The sequence below is a fragment of the Takifugu flavidus genome, chromosome 7 (assembly GCF_003711565.1).
Source record: "Takifugu flavidus isolate HTHZ2018 chromosome 7, ASM371156v2, whole genome shotgun sequence".
Classification (NCBI taxonomy): domain Eukaryota; kingdom Metazoa; phylum Chordata; class Actinopteri; order Tetraodontiformes; family Tetraodontidae; genus Takifugu; species Takifugu flavidus.
The window spans coordinates 16,541,734-16,561,123 of record NC_079526.1 but is presented as its reverse complement, the minus strand read 5'-3'; the positions used below and the strand labels follow the sequence as shown (position 1 = coordinate 16,561,123).

At 45.9% G+C, this 19,390-nt stretch overlaps 2 protein-coding genes across 5 annotated transcripts in view; both read left to right on the top strand.

Moving 5' to 3' along the window:
• LOC130528435 (desmoplakin-A) overlaps positions 1-10,863 on the top strand; it is a 24,285-nt gene extending 13,422 nt beyond the window's left edge. For all 3 annotated transcript variants that reach the window (XM_057037800.1, XM_057037799.1, XM_057037797.1), the window contains exons 20-24: positions 93-176; positions 243-350; positions 419-517; positions 632-1,129; positions 4,221-10,863. In XM_057037800.1, the coding sequence (XP_056893780.1) occupies positions 93-176; positions 243-350; positions 419-517; positions 632-1,129; positions 4,221-10,487 (7,056 nt within the window). In that variant the 3' untranslated portion in view covers positions 10,488-10,863. The remainder of the gene's footprint in view (positions 1-92; positions 177-242; positions 351-418; positions 518-631; positions 1,130-4,220) is intronic.
• A 1,226-nt stretch (positions 10,864-12,089) lies between these two features.
• tbc1d7 (TBC1 domain family, member 7) lies at positions 12,090-19,052 on the top strand. Of its 2 annotated transcripts, none has more exons than XM_057037807.1 (8): positions 12,090-12,330; positions 14,053-14,176; positions 14,252-14,332; positions 15,551-15,741; positions 15,905-16,042; positions 16,144-16,289; positions 18,587-18,716; positions 18,789-19,052. In XM_057037807.1, the coding sequence occupies exons 2-8, from the start codon at positions 14,065-14,067 to the stop codon at positions 18,873-18,875; spliced, it is 885 nt and encodes a 294-aa protein (XP_056893787.1). In that variant the 5' UTR covers positions 12,090-12,330; positions 14,053-14,064; the 3' UTR covers positions 18,876-19,052. The 2 variants fall into 2 exon arrangements, with proteins under 2 accessions (XP_056893787.1, XP_056893786.1); XM_057037806.1 differs by having other exon boundaries at positions 13,985-14,176.
• The last annotated feature ends 338 nt before the right edge of the window (positions 19,053-19,390 follow it).

Here is a 19,390-nt window from a genome sequence, read left to right as displayed (position 1 = left end):
TCTCTTTCCTACTTGTTATTGTTTTAGAGGCACTGTTGCATTTTTGCTCAGGCGTCAGGGATCTGATGCGTTTGTCATTTTGTGCCGCCAAGGCCCTGAACTCAGACATCTTATCAAAGAGGGAGACCCTCGAGGGCGTGCTGAAGGCCAACATAGCCTGCAGCAATTCTATCAAGGTGAGGATGCTGCCACTCTGTGCTCCATCAAAATCATTTATCAAAACAATGACCTTTGTGTTACAGGACTATGAAACAGACCTTGCAGCATACTCCTCTGGTTTGGAGACTTTACTCAATATCCCCATCAAGAGGACAATGCTGAAGTCACCAACTGTGGACCTCCACCAGGAGGTAGCTGATTTAAAAAAGAAGCATGTTTGCTTGTAAAAGTTCTCATTTCTTACATTCCGCTGTCTCAGGCTGTTCAGCTGCAGACGCGCTACGTGACGCTCCTCACCATGTCTGCAGACCACCACAGATTCCTGGGAGACCTGCTCAAACACATGGAGGAGCTCAAGGTACGACTGATGTGATCTCTTGTGTTGCTGCTTTCTTTAATCATCATTTAGAGTTTTGCGAGACAACTATCTTTAATTTAGGCTTAATACAAAAATCCCCATCTTTGCTTTTAGATTCGCAACACTAAGATTGACCTGTTGGAAGAGGAACTCCATCTTCTGAGGGAAAACATCCAGGACTCCGATGCCAAGAACAAAGCTCTGGATAATGACCTCAGTTGTCACAAGCTGGAATTGTCCCAGTTGAGAGACAACCTGCTGTTGATGGAGGAGGTGAAACAAAGCACCGTGCTAAAGTGCACTGCCACCAAGGAGAGTCTGGACAACACCCAGAGCCAACTGTCAGAGCTCAACGATCAGGTGACGCGTCTCAACTACATGCTTGAAGAGGAAAAAAGGAAGAGACGGCTGGCAGAGGAGCGCTACAGCCTCCAGCAGGAGGAGTACGATTCTGTCCTGAGGAAGAGACAGAAGGAGCTGGAAACAGTCAGCTGGTCCAAGATGGAGCTGGAAAAAAATGTAGCTAATAAAGAGCACGAGACGGAACGGCTGCGGCGGCAGCTGGATGAGAATGCAGAGAAAATCACGGAGCTGCAGAAGGAGACGTCAAAGGTAAGAAGTCGGTGCAGTATTGAGATCAATAAATTAAAAATCAGCTATGAATCCCAGATCCAAGCCAGCCACACTGACATCAAGACGCTGGCGTCTCAGAGGGAGGAGGACACAGCCGAGTTCCACAGACAGCATGAAAGGATGGTGATGGAGAGTAGCACTCTGGAGGAGGAGCTCAGGAGACTCAAGGTGCTCAACAGTGAATTGGAGGAGCAGAAGAGGGGCGCAGAGGAAGAAGCACGCCATCGGTGTGTTGTCATCCAAGAGGAAGAGTGTCGGAGAGCAGAGCTGGAGAGTCAGGTGGAGGCGCTGAAGAGGCAGAGACATGAGGAACACCGGAAGCATAGGGACGAGCTGGATGAGATCACGAAGACCTTGAAGGAAAAGAGTGACCAGGTGGTCTACATCACACACCTTCTGGAAGAGGAAACCCGTAGGAGGAGAAGTGAAGAAGAACAACACGGTTTGCTTGAGAAGTCTTTGGTCCAGTTGCAGGTGAAACTAACCAGCTCATCAGTGACTGCAACACAGCTAGAGGAGTGCAAGGAGGAGCTCCAGAAGATGCGTTTGGACTTGGAGAGGGAGAGTAGGGAGAAAATCTGGGTCAAACAAAACCTGAGAAGGATACAGGGACGCATGAAAGACCTTCAGGCAGTTAGAAATAGCCTGGAGAGCCAGGTGGAAACCCTGAGGAAGAACAATCAAGAGGAATGCCACAGAAGGAGGCAGATAGAAACAGAACTCGAAAAAAACAAGTTAGCCATAGATGATAATACCAACACTGTGGCCAAACTGCACCAGAAGCTAGAACAGGCCAGTGTGTCAGAAAAGGGAGCCAAAGAAGAACATCTGAGGTTAAAGGAGGAGCTGGAGAGAAGCATAAAACAAAAGAAGAACTCTGAAGAACATGTGACAAGGCTGAGTGCAGAAATCAGGGATCTGCAGCAACAGTGGGTCCAGGAGCAGGCCAGAATCAAACAGGCAAATCTTAGAAATGAAGATCTTCAGAGAACCATAAAGGAGAAAAGTAAAGTAGAGATGGAAACCAACTGTGAGATTCAACGATTGAAACACCTGGCAGAATCTCAGAGCAAAGAGAGGCTAAGGCTGGAGGAAGATCTAAGAGTAGCACGTAAGAATGCAGAAATCTTTCCATCCAGACAGGGTGATGAGTTCTCCTCCCAGATCACCTCCCTGGAGCTCCAGCTGCAGGCCAGTGAGTGCAGGAACATCGATTACTGCAACCTGGTCTCAGAGCTCTCATCTGAGAGGGAGGAACTCAGACTGGAAACAGAGAAAATCCAAACCCAGATGACGGAGGTATATGGATGTTTGGCAAGTGGACTGCTCCTCCTCCTCCTCCTCCTCCTCCTCCTCACTTGAATCCAGTAGTGTCCTGTCTTTAGGCAACATTTGAACACCTGTAGAGCCCTTGTAGATCCCTTCTCCTCCTCCTCCTGAAACAATCACATAAATCTCCCTGTGCCTGACTGTTTGCATGCAGATTGAAACACTCTTGACTTCCAGCAGACATCTAGTAGAAGCCTTTACTCTTGTTTATATGACATGTGAATTGTAAATTCAGCACTGATTGATAAAGTACAAAAACTTAGGGTTAACCCTCTAACCCTAACTCTAACCCCCTAACCCCCTAACCCCAACCCTCTAACCCTAACCCCCTAACCCCAACTCTCTAACCCTAACCCTCTAACCCCAACCCTCTAACCCTAACCCCCTAACCCCAACCCTCTAACCTAACCCCTAACCCCCTAACCCCCACCCTCTAACCCCAACCTCTAACCCCAACCCTCTAACCCCAACCCTCTAACCCTAACCCTCTACCCCAACCCTCTAACCCCAACCCTCTAACCTAACCCCTAACCCTCTAACCTAACCCTCTAACCCTAACCCCTAACCCTAACCCTAACCCTCTAACCCTAACCCTCTAACCCCAACCCTCTAACCCCAACCCTCTAACCCCAACCCTCTAACCCTAACCCTCTAACCCTAACCCTCTAACCCCAACCCCCTAACCCTCTAACCCTAACCCTCTAACCCCACCCTCTAACCCTAACCCCCTAACCCTCTAACCCCCTAACCCAGGGGTGGGCAAACATTTTGATTCGTGGGCCACAATGGGTTCTAACATTTGACAAAGGGGCCGGACCAGGAGCAGATGGATGGATGGAGTGCTTTGGTAACCTCACCTCATTGGAGCAAAAATACACATCTTGGGATATGGAGAAAACATGTGCTTTAATTTCAAATGAAAATGAAGAGAAGCATTACAACAAAATATCTGACTTTGGAATGAGTCTTAAAACACTTAAAATCAAATGAATAAAATGTGCCTTTTTAAAAAAATTAATAACCATTTCTATTTTAAAGCACTGAAAGTTCTGTTATCCTTCAGGATATCACCATCACTCTCCTCCTGACTGTCTTTTTTCTAGTGGGAAAACACCAGAATTGCAGTGAAAATTTAACATTAACAAGGTTTATTCATTTAATTTTTCAAGTTTGGCGGGCCGGATTAAAACGTTTAACGGGCCGCGTGTGGCCCCCGGGCCTTAGTTTGCCCATGGCTGCCCTAACCCCAACCCTCTAACCCTAACCCTAACCCTTGCCCTAGAGGGTTAGCCCTAACTCTAACCCCAACCCTACCCTGTAGTTATAGACCACTCAATCAAATGATTTAACTTCATTTGTGCTGGTTTGCAGTTTTACAGAATGTGTTCAGTCAGATGTAGAATACTTGTAGTTCCGCTCAGCATATTTGATCTGCAGGTTTTTTGAGTGCTGGTTTTCCTTTTCCCAGTAGAATGTAGATAAAAGTGGAACGGCATCACCCAGACTTATATATCATATACATTAGATTATTTCCTGCTTTCTTGGACTAGCTTGCATGACACTGCCATTTTCTATTCATAAATTAGCTTTTAGTTTTACATTTACTGTGATTGTTTCAGTCTGAGGTGATGTTCAGTTCAGTGATAGATGGTTCTAGATGTGATACACTGAAAATGGTTTTATTCTTCTAACTTTTTGTCCATCGGCACTTTCTGTCTGTCTTTTCTGTCTGTTCCAACAGACGACAGTGCTGCTGCAGTCGCTTCAGTCCCAGCATAAAGAGGTTGTGGCGGAGAGAGACAGTCTAATGTTGAAGCTCCAGACGACAGGAAAAGACAAAGATCATTTTCAAAAACTTGAGGAGGAACTTGCTGAGATTAAACTGACTCTAGAGTATGAAGTTCGCAACAAACAAAATCTAATGGAGGAGAACCAGAGGCTGAAGAGCGAGGAAGGTTACTGGAAGGACCAGTATGACGGAAAGCAGGCCCTGCTCAGGCAATATGACACAGACAAGGAACGTCAGGAGATGGAGAAGAACTCTTTAAAAAGGGAAATAGAGAAACTCAGGCGGGAACAACGGGAGATTGAGGAGAAATATAGAGTTCGGCTGACATCCATCCAGAATGAACTGCAGGAGGTTATTATTATCAGACAGAACATGGAAGCTGAGCTCAAGAGAGCAAAGGAGCCCTCAACTCTGGATGCCTCTACTTTGATTTTTGATGGGGTCAGAAGTTCTGTAACAGCAAACCAGTTACTCGACTGTAGTGTTTTAGACAGGCCAACGTTTAACATGCTTGTGAGTGGGCTTAAAACAGTGCCCGATGTGTCACTTGAAAAAAAAATCAATTTAAAAGGGACAGGTCCAATAGCTGGATTGATCATTGAAGGTCCTAATAGCCCAGGGCCTCTAAATGAATCCTTGAACAAAATGACCTTCAGAGAAGCCAAGAAGGAGAATCTACTGCCACCTGATAGCATTGACCTGTTACTCGATGCCCAGGCTGCCACTGGCCACATAATCGACCCCAGGACCAATCAGAAGTTGACAGTCGAAGAGGCATGCATCCAAGGTTTGGTTGATGAAGAGGACAAAGAAAGGGTGCTTGCAGCAGAAGCTGCAGCTGTGGGCTTTTGCTGTGCCAATATTAGCAAACCCCTGTCCGTTTTTCAGGCCATGAAGAAAGGGCTGATTGACAGGACCACAACCCTGCGAGTGCTCCAAGCCCAGGAATCTGTAGGAGGGATCTTAGACCCGGTCCTCAGCGTGTTCCTCCCAAAACAAACAGCCATGGAGCGTTACTTGATCGATGAAGACATAAGTCATGCTCTGGCTCTGAAACCTGAGCTCTATCTGGACCCTGAAAGTGAGATGGGGGTAACCTATATGTCACTGAAGAGGAGATGTAAGGTGGAGCCTCACACAGGCCTTCTGCTTCTTCCTGTTTCTAAAAAAATAGACCCTTCCCAATTTACTTTTGATGGTGTTCGTAAAACTGTCACAGCTAAGCAGCTGGTTGATTGTGGAGTGCTGGACAAGCTGACTTTAAGAGGTTTAGAAAAAGGAATGCTATCTGTCCCAGAGGTGTCTGTGGAAAAGAGGGGAAACCTGAAAGGGACTGGGCCTATTGCTGGTGTATTTGTTGGGAGTCATGGTAAACTGTCATTGTCAGAAGCCAAGAAGCTAAACCTCCTGCCTGAAGAGAGTGCAAATCTGTTGCTTGAAGCCCAGGCTGCAACAGGACACATCATTGATCCTAGGCATAGTCAAAAGCTCACCGTGGACGAAGCCTGTGCCAGTGGCGTCGTGGACTTCATGGACAGAGACAGATTATTGGCAGCAGAGGCTGCTGCTGTGGGATATAAGCATCAGAGTTCAGCCAAACCTCTATCTGTGTTTGAGGCCATGAAGAGGGGTCTCATTGAGAGGGAAACGGGTCTGCGCCTCTTACAGGCTCAGGAGTCTGTGGGCGGCCTTCTTGAGCCCAATCTTAGTGTTTTTCTTCCTAAAGACACCGCTATCAAATGCAATCTTTTGGATGAAGACCTGTGGCGAGCACTTAACCACAGTCCTAAGTGCTACATTGACCCAGAGACTGAGCATGATGTCAGTTATGGAGCATTGAAGAAAAGATGCAGAACAGAGCCTCACACAGGTCTGCTTCTCTTGCCAATTACTGAAAAACTTGACCCCACCAAAGTGATCTTTGATGGTGTCCGCAAGGCAGTAACAGCACAACAGTTGCTAGACTGTGGGATTTTGGACAAACTGACATTTAATCAACTAATCAAGGGAGAAAAAACTGTCCTAGAGGTGTCCATGGATAAAAAAGTCTTTCTAAAGGGGACAGGATCAATTGCTGGTGTTGCAGCGGGGCCTTTGGGCAAGCTGTCTCTATCAGAGGCCAAGAAACAGATGTTGATGCTGACTGAGAGTGCAGATCTGCTTCTGGATGCCCAGGCCGCCACGGGCCACATCATTGATCCTTCAAGCAATGAAAAGTTGACTGTAGAGGAAGCATGTGCTAGAGGAGTGGTGGACACTAGCGATCGAGATAGACTGTTAGAAGCAGAAGCTGCTGCTGTAGGCTACCGTGAGCCGAGCACAGATAAGCCTCTTGCACTGTTTGAGGCCATGAGAAAGGGATTAATTGATAGAAAGACAGGACTACGTCTACTGCAAGCCCAGGAGTCTGTCGGTGGGATTCTGGACCCGAAACTGAGTGTGTTTCTGCCTAGAAACAAAGCGATAGAGCGCAACATTATTGATGAGGGACTCTGTCAAGCTCTTAACACAAGGCCCGAGTATTACCTTGACCCAGATACTGAACTTTATACCAGCTATGGAGCTTTAAATAAAAAATGCAAAGCTGAATCTCATACTGGCCTTATACTTCTGCCAATAACTGAGAGAAAAGACCCTTCCAAATTGATGTTCATGGGCATTCGGAAACCAGTGTCAGCCAAGAAGTTGTTTGAACGTGGTGTGCTCGACAAACCGACATTCCACCAGCTAGTGAGAGGAGAGAAGAGTGTACCAATGGTGTCTGTGGAAAAACTGGTTTATTTGAAAGGAACGGGACCCATTGCTGGGGTGGTAGTTGGACGTCATGGCATAATATCTTTATCAGAGGCCAAGAAGCAGAACTTGCTGTCTGGAGCTAGTGCAGCTTTGCTGCTAGAAGCACAGGCTGCCACAGGCTACGTGATTGACCCAATCACCAATCAGAAGTTGACAGTGGAAGAAGCCTGTAGCAGAGGGGTGGTGGACATAGCAGACAGAGAAAGATTATTGGCAGCAGAGTCTGCTGCTGTGGGATATGAACATGTGGGCTCGGCTAGGCCACTCTCCGTGTTTGAGGCATTGAAAAAGGGATTGATTGACAGGGAAAATGGGTTACGCCTGCTGCAGGCGCAGGAGTCTGTGGGGGGCATTCTAGATCCCAATCTTAGTGTTTTCCTCCCCAAAGAGACCGCTATCAGACACCACCTTTTGGACGAAGACCTCAGTCATGCTCTAAAGCTGAGTCCACCTTCTTACGTGGATCCTGAAACGGAGCTTAACATCAGCTATGGGGCTTTGAAAGAAAAATGCATGATAGATGCCCACACGGGCCTTCACCTTCTGCCCATCTCTGAGAAGGCTGACCCATCAAAATTACTTTTTGACGGGGTCCGGAAGGCAGTCACGGCACAACAGTTGCTTGATTGTGGAGTCCTGGACAAACTGACATTTGACCAACTAATAAAGGGAGAGAAAACTGTCCATGAGGTGTCCATAGATAAGAAACTCTTTCTAAAAGGAACAGGGCCAATTGCTGGAGTTGCAGCAGGACCTTTTAGGAAAATGTCCTTTACAGAGGCAAAGAAACAAAACATGATGTCTCCTAAAAATGCTGACCTGCTCCTGGAGGCCCAAGCTGCCACAGGTCACCTCACCGATCCCAGAACAGGGATGAAACTGACAGTAAAAGAAGCATGTGCTCGTGGAGTGACTGATCCAGAGGATGAGCCAATGCTGTTGGCGGCTGAGGCTGCTGCCATGGGTTACAGTGACCCGAATACTGCCACAATACTGTCAGCTGGCCAGGCTATGAATAAGGGATTAATTAACAAGGATGTAGCTCTACGACTACTTCAAGCCCAACAAGCTGTTGGTGGGATTTTAGATCCTGCCTTGAGTGTTTTTCTACCCAAAGATATTGCCATGAGTAGGGGTATTATTGATAACGGCCTTTACGAAGCACTGGGCCAGGATCCTCAATGCTATCTGGACCCAGATTCTCAACAACCAACAACATATGTATCGCTTAAGACAAAGTGCACAGTGGATCCAAGCTCAGGTTTTCTGCTTCTCCCTGAACCTGAGAAACTTTTAACTGTTGAGGGGCTGAGGGGCCATGTGTCGATCATAGATTTAGTCGATGCCAACCTGTTGGAACATCATGATATAGACCGAGTGAGGCAGGGTCAACTGACAAGACAAGAGATTGAAAACAGCCTGTTCTTCTACCTGAGAGGTTCCACGTGCATTGCTGGAGTTTACAATGAAGTTAAGGATCAGGTAATGCCCATATATCAGGCCATGAAAGAAGGTCTTTTGCAGCAATACTCAGCTCTGGAACTACTTGAGGCTCAAGCTGCTTCCGGGTTCATTGTGGATCCTGTCAACAACCTTTACCTGACTGTTAAGGATGCCTATGACAAAAAGCTCTTTGGTCCAGAGTTTAAGGTGAACCTTCAAGCAGCTGAAAAAGCTGTGATTGGGTACAGAGTGCCTGGTACAGACAAGACTATCTCACTCTTTCAGGCCATAGAACGAGGCTTGGTGGACAAAGATCGTGGTATGCGTCTGCTGGAAGCGCAGATTGCAAGTGGTGGAATCATTGATCCAGAACATGGACTTCGTATCAAAATGGATGTGGCATACAAAAGGGGCTACTTTGATGAAAAAATGAGGAAGATGTTAAGTGATCACAATGTTGACTACAAGGGCTTCTTTGACCCCAACACTGAGGAGAAGCTAACATATGCAGAGCTGAAGAAAAGCTGCATCACAGATAAGAAGACTGGCCTTATCCTTTTACCCATCATGGATGAGATGAAGAAAGGGTCAACTACCAAAAACACTCTGAGAAAGAGGAGAGTGGTAATTGTGGATCCAGAAACAAATAAAGAAATGACAATACGGGAAGCATATGACAAAGGCTACATTGACTATGGGACCTTCCTGGAGCTGTCTGAACAAGAGTGTGAGTGGGAGGAGATCACCATGATTGATCCAGATGGCTCCACCCGGTTGGTTATTATTGACAGGAAGACGGAACAAAAGTACGACATTAGTGAACTACTCAAAAAGCAGGTGATTAGTCAGTCCGACCTCGAACAGTACAGATCACACACCATCAACCTTAATGAATTTGCAGGTATCATCACCAATAAGACCAAACGAGCTTCAGGTCTTTCTTCAGTGACATCATCAGTAACCTCAATAACTTCTCTATCCTCAAGCTCAACTCCTGTCCAGTTTTCATCAACTTCAAAAACGCTGGAAACTTCAGGTCCGATAATAGTAAAAGCAACAACGTCATCAGTCCGTTCAAGACCTTCATCACCCATCCTCAGCACAAACTCAACCAAAGAATCCATTATTGCTGAACAAAGAACGACGATTGGCAGTGTATCACGAGACTCAACCGACCACCACAGGACCCTATCCAAGGCATCTATTGCTCTGGCCTCCCCCATTGACGTGCTGGTTGAACAAGAACCAGTGGGGGCCATCTTTGACACGGAGGATCTCCAAAAGATATCAATTACGGAAGCTCTGAATCGTGGTCTGGTGGATTCAATCACTGCGCAGAGACTACTAGAGGCACAGGCCTGCACTGGAGGAATCATTAATCCCGTAGATGGCCAAAGACTTGGTCTTCAGGAGGCGTCGCGCCTTGGGATAATAACTGAGGATGCGGCCTCTCGGCTCAAGCCTGCTCAGAAAGCTTTCTTTGGTTTTGAGGACATCAAACACAAAAAGAAAATGTCTGCTGCTGAGGCCACGAAGGAGATGTGGCTGCCATATGAAGCAGGACAGAGATTCATGGAGTTCCAGTTTGTGACGGGCGGGCTTTATGATCCAGAAGTCAAATGCAGAAGAACCATACAAGATGCTCTGGAAATGGGCTGGCTGGAGGACAGCACTGCTCATAAGCTCCAAGATATCGCACATCACACAAAGAACCTGACCTGCCCCAAAAGCAAACTCAAGATCTCTTACAAGGAAGCTCTGGATAACTGCATGGTGGAGCAGAAAACTGGGGTGAAAATGCTCCAGGCATCATCTATGTCTTCCAAGGGCATCAGTAGCCCCTACAATGTTGCATCAGCTCCTGGATCCACCACTGGATCCAGAAGTGGTTCCAGGCGGGGCTCCCGGAGGAGCAGCGTGGACCTGGGCTCCTCAGCACTTGGTCACCGCAGCTTTTCCACATTCTTCTCACCCTCATAAACTAAATTCACTAATTACAGCTTGTGTATTCTAAATGTTCAGAGAAATAGGTTACATCTATACAACAAAAACACAACAATGTCTTTCCTATGTTTAGATTTTGCTTTGGCATTCAGCTGTTCAAAACTTGAAAAAAGACTAAATTTCATTTTTGTTAGCACAGATGAGCACTTAAATAAACCCTAAAAAGCTTCTTGTTAAAACCATATCTTAGGCTTGCATTGGAAATGGTGTTTTTGGGAGTGTTTATTTGGTGCATTCCTTACCTTTTTGGTTTGTTTTTAACTCAATCATTTGTTCATTATTGTTTTGCGGTTTGGGGTTTTTTTTATGTCTAAAAATAAAGCCTTTTTAGTCTCTGGCCCTGAAGAATTAATCATGTCCTTTATTTTTATAGTTCTTAACGTTTTAAAATGATGCACACATTATCGAAAAATCACTTTCAAACAACTGGCTTTAATCACATGAAAGGAAAATTAACACCAGCTGTGTCCTAACCCCCCCCCGTACCCTACATAGTGCCCTCAAGAGTGTGGACGCCACTTTGAAATAGTGTCCGAAATGTTAGTGAGCATCGCTGGACCCTATGTAGTGCACTCAATGTATCCCACAACGCACTGCGATAAGTAGTGGACAAGCGAGCGCCCTAACTCGGTGATGTCTCCCATCAGCCTTTACGGTATCACGTGATGGCTGATGGGAGACATTTTTAACGCAATTTCTACTGTGCCGTTTGATATATGAAATTTTTGGAAATAAGATTTTTTTTTTCAGTAGGGGTCCAATATGATCATCTTAAGATGTTACAACATAAATGTGTAAAAAATAAATCAATCAATCTTCACTGATCCCCCGCCCCCACTTAAAATTGTTCTTCGGAATCGTCTGATCCTCACCAGGCGACAGAATCTCAGTAAAAGAATATTTACAAAGATGAAAAGTAGCTTTGATCCATTTTTTGATGGAAAATTTCTTTATTAAATGTTTTCACTACAGCGGAATATGACTAGAGAATGTTCCATCACGTCTTGGCTTGAAAATGTCAAGGGACACTAATTATTTTAGGTAATAAGTAATTATTATTGTATTATTATTGACATTAATATTTCATTTGATTATATAAAGTTAATTATAGGGTAAAATATTGCGTTTTCATAAAATGACCGCTGAATGTTTTTCTGATAGGTTAAAATAATTAAATGGACCTGGCCACTTTTCCCGGCGACCGCTTCGTAATTATTATGCGACACCATGACGTCACTTTACGTGCGCCGTAAATGACGCCGTTGCCCGAATACTAACTTTAAATTGAGTGCAGTACGTAGTTCACTCATCCATGTCTCCATGTAGTGAGTAGTGACCAGGGAACGAGGGTGTGGAGTCGGACACAGCCATCCTGATCACAGAGATGACACCGGAAGCATTTTTTCGTTTCTTTTTTGTTTTCACAATAAAACAATTGAATGTACTGGTGATACATTATTTTATTTATTTTTAAATTTGAATATATACCTTTTATTAAATTACTGAGAAAAATACTAATGAGCTATGTCTTATCATTTATTTTTATTCGCGTTTTTGTTTAACAAGTAAAGTACGTTTTATTTGGACAGTCAAAACCCGGATGTGTTTTAGCAGCAGCTGTTAGCATGTAGTGCGAGGAGTTCGCTTTTTGTTGCTGACAACATGCTTATCTTTTAAGAAAATAGCATTTCTTACCTGTTGAACTGATGAGCTAACACCAATGTTAGCTTATCGGCAAAGTGATGTATTTAAAAGTTACCGAGTTAGCCTGAGATTCTAGCTGGAGATAATCAACCTCGCGAGAAACACAACAGTGAAAGTAAGTCATTTACCAATATTGTAGCATATGTAACATTTTTTAAAATGTAATATTTACCTTGGTGTAAATTAGCCTTCAGGTGTAAAAGGACTGTTACATGGCAGGTCTGTAATTTAAGTTTTCCTGCACGATCCAAAGCAACATTGAGATTCATTGCTAGTAGATTAAAAACCAAAGGAAGTTCAACAGCACCGACTGGCTAAAAACTGTGGACTTATTTATTACAGCCTTCTGAACCGAGTCGGTACATAGAAAATGGGTCCAAACCAGCTGTTATTTATCTCCCATTTTATCCCACCAACGCCACTCAGTGAAAAACAAGTTGAAAAAGTCACAAAACAGGTTGAAATGTGTTAGTTAATTGTGTAGTTATTTCTTCTGGTCGTTATTTCTTCGCCTTGTTGCCTGTAGTTGTTTATCGGTTTGTGGGATTTCCAGCTGTCGAGTCCAAAATTCATTGATTAAAGACATTGGGCCAGATTCACCAATATGTTCTTAAGAATCTTCTTAGATTCTTTCTTAAGTTGTCCTTAAGAAGTTTTTTAAGAAAACCCTACGTCGGATTCATCAACGCGTTCGTAAGCCCCAGAATTGTTCGCAGCTGTGTTCTTAGATTGATGAATGCCATCTGTTCGTAAGTTGAAAGCGCGTGCCAGGTGAGTCTAATTAACATACGATTAGCATAAGTCACCGCCCACTAATGCCCATAAAAGGAACTGCAGCAGGACCCTGTAGACAGAGCAAAAAGCAGCCAAATGCCCAAAGCGAAATGCCCAAAGCCAAATGCCCAAAGCTGGCCCCTCCACGCCTGATTTCTGACGCCGTGTTGAACAATCAAGAAAGGATGGCTAACAGCTTGATAAAATTGCCTCAACCCTGATGACTATAGCCAACACGCTTAAAGAAATCAACGAGAATGTAAAAAAAAAGAAGAATGTAAAAAAATAAACGTGTAAAAGCTGTGCTCGGATTGTGACAATAATGCATTTTATTCACAAATGGGCAATTAATCGCGCTCGAACGTGAACCGCGTGCCTGCAGTCTGGCCCCATCATTGCGTCAGGACGCACATCCTCACAGGGTTGTGGCTCTGTGTCCAAACACATCCAGGGGCCCTTTAACATGCCGATGGTGCGTTCAATGGTGGAGCGACTGCGCGCATGCATCTGATTGAATAAAACTCCTGTGGAGTCTGAGGGTTGGTCAGTGGTGTCAACAACCAGGGCATATCCTCGATCCCCTAATAAAATAAATCAAGATAAAATCAAATAAAAAGACAGTTTTGGCATGGTTTCCAATTTGGTTGATTAATGTTAAGTCATTGGCACATTTACGTAATTTTAAAATTCTCCGTAAATCACCAAAAATAGGAAATAAACAAATAAATAAATATGACAGAATTATCATTGTAATATTGAATTTTATTGAACTGCACAAGAGAAGAAAACACAACCATGCCAACATGTCGGCACTGAAATGTGCGCAAGAGTACTCCTGAGTGTTCGTAGGATTTGTTCTTACCTACGCATAAATCCAGGATGAGAAGAAATTGGTGAATGCCACAATCTTCGTCAACTGTTCGTAAGTGGGACTTAAGAACAAATTTGTTCGTAAGAACGCTTCGTGAATCTGGCCCATTGTTTCTATTGGTCAGGGTTCCGGTCCATGTTGGACCAACACTGCTGGACAGGACAAAAGGAAACAGACGTGTGTGTTTTGCAGAGCGATCAGAAAATGACCGAAGACCCTCAGAGAAACTTTCGCTCTGCGTATTATGAGAAAGTGGGATTCAGAGGCGTGGAGGAGAAGAAGTCACTGGAGATCCTGCTGAAGGACAATCCTCTGGGTAACCCTGAGCACCCAGGTCACCATTGACCTTTTTTTGTTGTGACTTTTTGGTTTCATCTCACTTTCTCTGCAGACCTGGAAAAGCTGAGTACCTTCAGTCAGAGGTTCCCCCTCCCGTCCATGTACAGGATCCATGTGTGGAAAGTGTTACTAGGTGAGACGCTTGAGAAATGCCTGCAATATCTCTAAAATGTTTTAACAGGTTTCTTAATATGAAAAACGATGATGGTGGTACCAGTTCAGTCCAGGTTCTCCTCCCCAGTAAAGAAAACAGCTGTGTGCAGTGGAGTTTGGTTTTAGGCCCTGACATTCAGCCAGGCTGCGTTCGCTACGTTGCTCCACGACACAGGAACTCCACAGGGACCCCACAGGGACACCACAGGAAGCCCACAGGGACCCCACAGGAACCCCACAGGATCCCCACAGGATCCCCACAGGAACCCCACAGGAACTCCACAGGAAGCCCACAGGATCCCCACAGGAACTCCACAGGAAGCCCACAGGAACCCCACAGGAAGCCCACAGGATCCCCACAGGAACCCCACAGGAAGCCCACAGGAACCCCACAGGAAGCCCACAGGGACACCACAGGAAGCCCACAGGATCCCCACAGGATCCCCACAGGAAGCCCACAGGAAGCCCACAGGAACATGGAGGACGTTTGTGGGGAGCAGGAGGGCAAAGGATAAAAGGATAAAGGATAAAAGACTTTATTGATCCCACATCGGGGAAATTGCACGTTACAGCGGCAGCCCGTGGTGAACAGTACAGAAAGGACTAAAAGAAAAACATAAAAGACTCTTCTATTATGTACATTGCTATGTACATTGTACAGTATATCCAGAAATTAAAAATTATGTACAGGAGTGTCGGACAGTGTGAAGAAAATTTAAGGTGCAAAATAAGAGGTGCAAATAAGAGATTCCAGAGGTAGTTATGGTTAGTTAGTGCAAATATGCCAAATATGGTTATTGGTGCTACAATGAAGTGTTGTGCATGTTGAACAATCTGACGGTTGGGATGAATGACCTGCGCTAACGAGATGACCTGTGCTAACGAGATGACCTGCGCTAACGAGATGACCTGCGCTAACGAGAGCGAGAGCGGCTTCAGCCTGGGTTGAGACAAGTTGGATTATAACAGATGCTTTATCTATTATCTGTCAACCCTTGCTTGCGCGTGCGTGTGTGTCACACACACACACATGCACACACACATTCTTGCTTTACCTGAGTTTGTTTCCTGTGGTTTTAATATGAAACCCTCCAGTTTGGTCTTTGTGTTAAAACTAGCAAAATAATAATTTTCTAAATCTGTGCGAGACCAAAGATAGAACCTGTCCAGTCAGACTGTGTGACATCACTTCCTGCAGGCATCCTGCCTCCTCACAGCGACTCTCACGCTCTGGTTGGGGGCTACAGGAAGGCTCAGTACCAGGACATCAGGGAGGCTCTGGAGGTGATGAGGTACATCAGCGCTTCCACACCATCCACGCACGTTTACCTGCGCATGTTTCAGCTGGAGAGCCAAGTGCTGCCTCGCTGCTCCGAGACGCCGGCCCCGGTAAGAGCTGAGAAATTCTTAGCGTAGTTTGGCAGTGACTCCTGCGATGGTCTCTGCTACTGAAACCAGATGTAGGGTCCCGTCCAAGTTCAGGCTTCACGTCAGGAGTGAGGAAAGGCCGTTTGTGATCCTGGTGTTATGAGCCGCTGCCGATGTGTTCCAGGGTGAAGAGGATGAAGACTTCCTGTCCATCGCTGCAGCCATGGAGGAGATCACGGATGATTCCGTCGACTGTTACTGGCTGATCAAATCGTTCGTCAGCCAGTTTCACGCCAAGTTTGGAGACTCGTTTCCCCACCTGGTGAGTCTTGCCTAAAATGTGAGACTTTCACGTGTGACGTGTGTCCCAAGATCCAAAAAAGATGCAACTCCTCTGACTTGAGCTTCTGCCCGTGGCTGAAGCCGAAGAGTCTGGAACACTACCTGAGTCAGGAGGACCCTCGGCTGCTGAGCCACCTGAGGGCCATCGGCGCCCTGCCTCGGCTCCCCTACGCTCTCTGGTTCAGACGCTGTTTCGCCGGCTGCCTCCCAGAGTCCAGCCTGCAGAGGTGCGCTAACGCTAGCTTCAGAGTGTGTGTGCCTCATGGTTAGGGTCAGGGTTAGGGTTAACCATAGGGTCAGGGTTAGGGTTAGGGTTAACCATAGGGTTAGGGTTAGGGTTAACCATAGGGTCAGGGTTAAGGTTAGGGTTAGGGTTAACCATAGCTGAAGGTTAGGGTTAGGGTTAACCATAGGGTCAGGGTTAGGGTTAGGGTTAACCATAGGGTTAGGGTTAGGGTTAACCTCAGGGTTAGGGTTAGGGTTACCCATAGGGTTAGGGTTAGGGTTAACCATAGGGTCAGGGTTAGGGTTAGGGTTAACCATAGGGTTAGGGTTAACCATAGGGTCAGGGTTAGGGTTAGGGTTAACCATAGGGTTAGGGTTAACCATAGGGTCAGGGTTAGGGTTAACCATAGGGTCAGGGTTAGGGTTAGGGTTAGGGTTAACCATAGCTGAAGGTTAGGGTTAGGGTTAACCATAGGGTTAGGGTTAGGGTTAACCATAGGGTCAGGTTAGGGTTAGGGTTAACCATAGGGTTAGGGTTGGTTAGGGGTTAGGGTTAGGGTTAACCATAGGGTTAGGGTTAGGGTTAACCATAGGGTCAGGGTTAGGGTTAGGGTTAACCATAGGGTTAGGGTTAACCATAGGGTTAGGGTTAACGTTAGGGTTAGGGTTAACCATAGGGTCAGGGTTAGGGTTAGGGTTAACCATAGGGTTAGGGTTAGGGTTAACCATAGGGTTAGGGTTAACCATAGGGTCAGGGTTAGGGTTAGGGTTAACCATAGGGTCAGGGTTAGGGTTAGGGTTAACCATAGGGTTAGGGTCAGGGTTAGGGTTAACCATAGGGTCAGGGTTAGGGTTAGGGTTAACCATAGGGTCAGGGTTAGGGTTAGGGTTAACCATAGGTTAGGGTTAGGGTTAGGGTTAACCATAGGGTTAGGGTTAGGGTTAACCATAGGTTAGGGTTAGGGTTAGGGTTAACCCTAGCTGAAGGGTTAGGGTTAGGGTTAACCATAGGGTTAGGGTTAGGGTTGGGGTTAACCATAGGGTCAGGGTTAGGGTTAGGGTTAACCATAGCTGAAGGTTAGGGTTAGGGTTAGGGTTAACCATAGGGTTAGGGTTAACCCTAGCTGAAGGGTTAGAGTTAACCATAGCTGAAGGTTAGGGTTAACCATAGGGTCAGGGTTAGGGTTAGGGTTAACCATAGCTGAAGGTTAGGGTTAGGGTTAACCATAGGGTTAGGGTTAACCATAGGGTCAGGGTTAGGGTTAGGGTTAACCATAGGGTCAGGGTTAGGGTTAGGGTTAGGGTTAACCGTAGCTGAAGGTTAGGGTTAGGGTTAGGGTTAACCATAGGGTCAGGGTTAGGGTTAGGGTTAACCATAGCTGAAGGTTAGGGTTACGGTTAACCATAGGGTCAGGGTTAGGGTTACGGTTAGGGGTTAGGGTTAGGGTTAGGGTTAGGGTTAACTATAGCTGAAGGTTAGGGTTAGGGTTAGGGTTAACCATAGGGTTAGGGTTAGGGTTAACCATAGGGTTAGGGTTAACCTTAGGGTTAGGGTTAGGGTTAACCATAGGGTTAGGGTTAACCATAGGGTCAGGGTTAGGGTTAGGGTTAACCATAGCTGAAGGTTAGGGTTAGGGCTAACCATAGGGTTAGGGTTGGTTAGGGGTTAGGGTTAACCATAGGGTTAGGGTTGGTTAGGGGTTAGGGTTAGGGTTAACCATAGGGTTAGGGTTAGGGTTAACCATAGGGTTAGGGTTAGGGTTAACCCTAGCTGAAGGTTAGGGTTGGTTAGGGGTTAGGGTTAACCATAGGGTTAGGGTTGGTTAGGGGTTAGGGTTAACCATAGGGTTAGGGTTAATCATAGGGTTAGGGTTAACCATAGGGTTAGGGTTAGGGTTAACCCTAGCTGAGGGTTAGGGTTAGGGTTAGGGTTAGGGGGTTAGGGTTGGTTAGGGGTTAGGGTTAACCATAGGGTCAGGGTTAGGGTCAGGGTTAGGGTTAACCATAGGGTTAGGGTCAGGGTTAGGGTTAGGGTTAGGGGTAGGGTTAACCATAGGGTTAGGGTTAGGGGTAGGGTTAACCATAGGGTCAGGGTTAGGGTTAGGGTTAACCCTAGCTGAAGGTTAGTTTAATGGGACATGAATGAGAATTCTGATAGAATCCAGTCTGGCACCTTTTCCATTCCACATGTTTTGAACCTTTGACAGTTTTTGTGGCTTTTGTGTTGTGATGCCCGTGAGCTGGCTGAGATGTTTTAGTTGAATTAAATGCTACAATCACACCAACGCTTTCTTCTCAGAGTGTGGGACAAAGTGATCAGCGGCTCCTGTAAGATTCTCGTGTTCGTGGCCTTGGAAATCCTCCTCAGCTACAAGATTGTGTTGATGGGCCTGAGCCGTCCTGAAGGTGTGCGCGCGTTTCTGTGCAATGTGAGTGAACGCACAAAGCTTCCTGTCACGTGTGTGTCAGTGTCACACCTCACGCTGGCCCCTCCCCCTCAGATACCGCAGGAGAACACGGACGCCATGGTGACCAAAGCCATCGACCTGTGGCACAAGTACTGCGGTACCCCCATACACGCCGTGTAGCGCTGCTCTCCCATGATGCAACAGGACCCACTGATGCAGCCTCAAAAAAGGCAACAAAGCTTCAACTTTTCTTAAGAAGTTTTTTTAATGAAACTTCCATCAAAAAGACTCCTAATAAATTTATAGTCACATGCAGTTTTGCTGTTATACAAAACCCTTTAAAAATTCTTCTCATTCTGTCTTTGTACATTTTCTTTGTACATTTTCTTTCCAAAAATGCTCGAGTCAGTAACTGGACCGGCGCTCTTCCGCAGACACCCAGGGTCAGGGTTAGGGTCAGGGTTAGGGTTAGGGGTAGGGTTAACCATAGGGTTAGGGTTAGGGGTAGGGTTAACCATAGGGTCAGGGTTAGGGTTAGGGTTAACCCTAGCTGAAGGTTAGTTTAATGGGACATGAATGAGAATTCTGATAGAATCCAGTCTGGCACCTTTTCCATTCCACATGTTTTGAACCTTTGACAGTTTTTGTGGCTTTTGTGTTGTGATGCCCGTGAGCTGGCTGAGATGTTTTAGTTG

What these genes read in the sequence shown, in the direction of transcription:
- tbc1d7 (XM_057037806.1), top strand. Translation starts at nt 13,996, where the DNA reads ATGTTGGACCAACACTGCTGGACAGGACAAAAGGAAACAGACGTGTGT. An exon ending in GCTGAAGGACAATCCTCTGG is followed by an intron (nt 14,177 to 14,251) that starts GTAACCCTGAGC and finishes CTTTCTCTGCAG; the next exon opens with ACCTGGAAAAGCTGAGTACC. An exon ending in GCTCCGAGACGCCGGCCCCG is followed by an intron (nt 15,742 to 15,904) that starts GTAAGAGCTGAG and finishes GATGTGTTCCAG; the next exon opens with GGTGAAGAGGATGAAGACTT.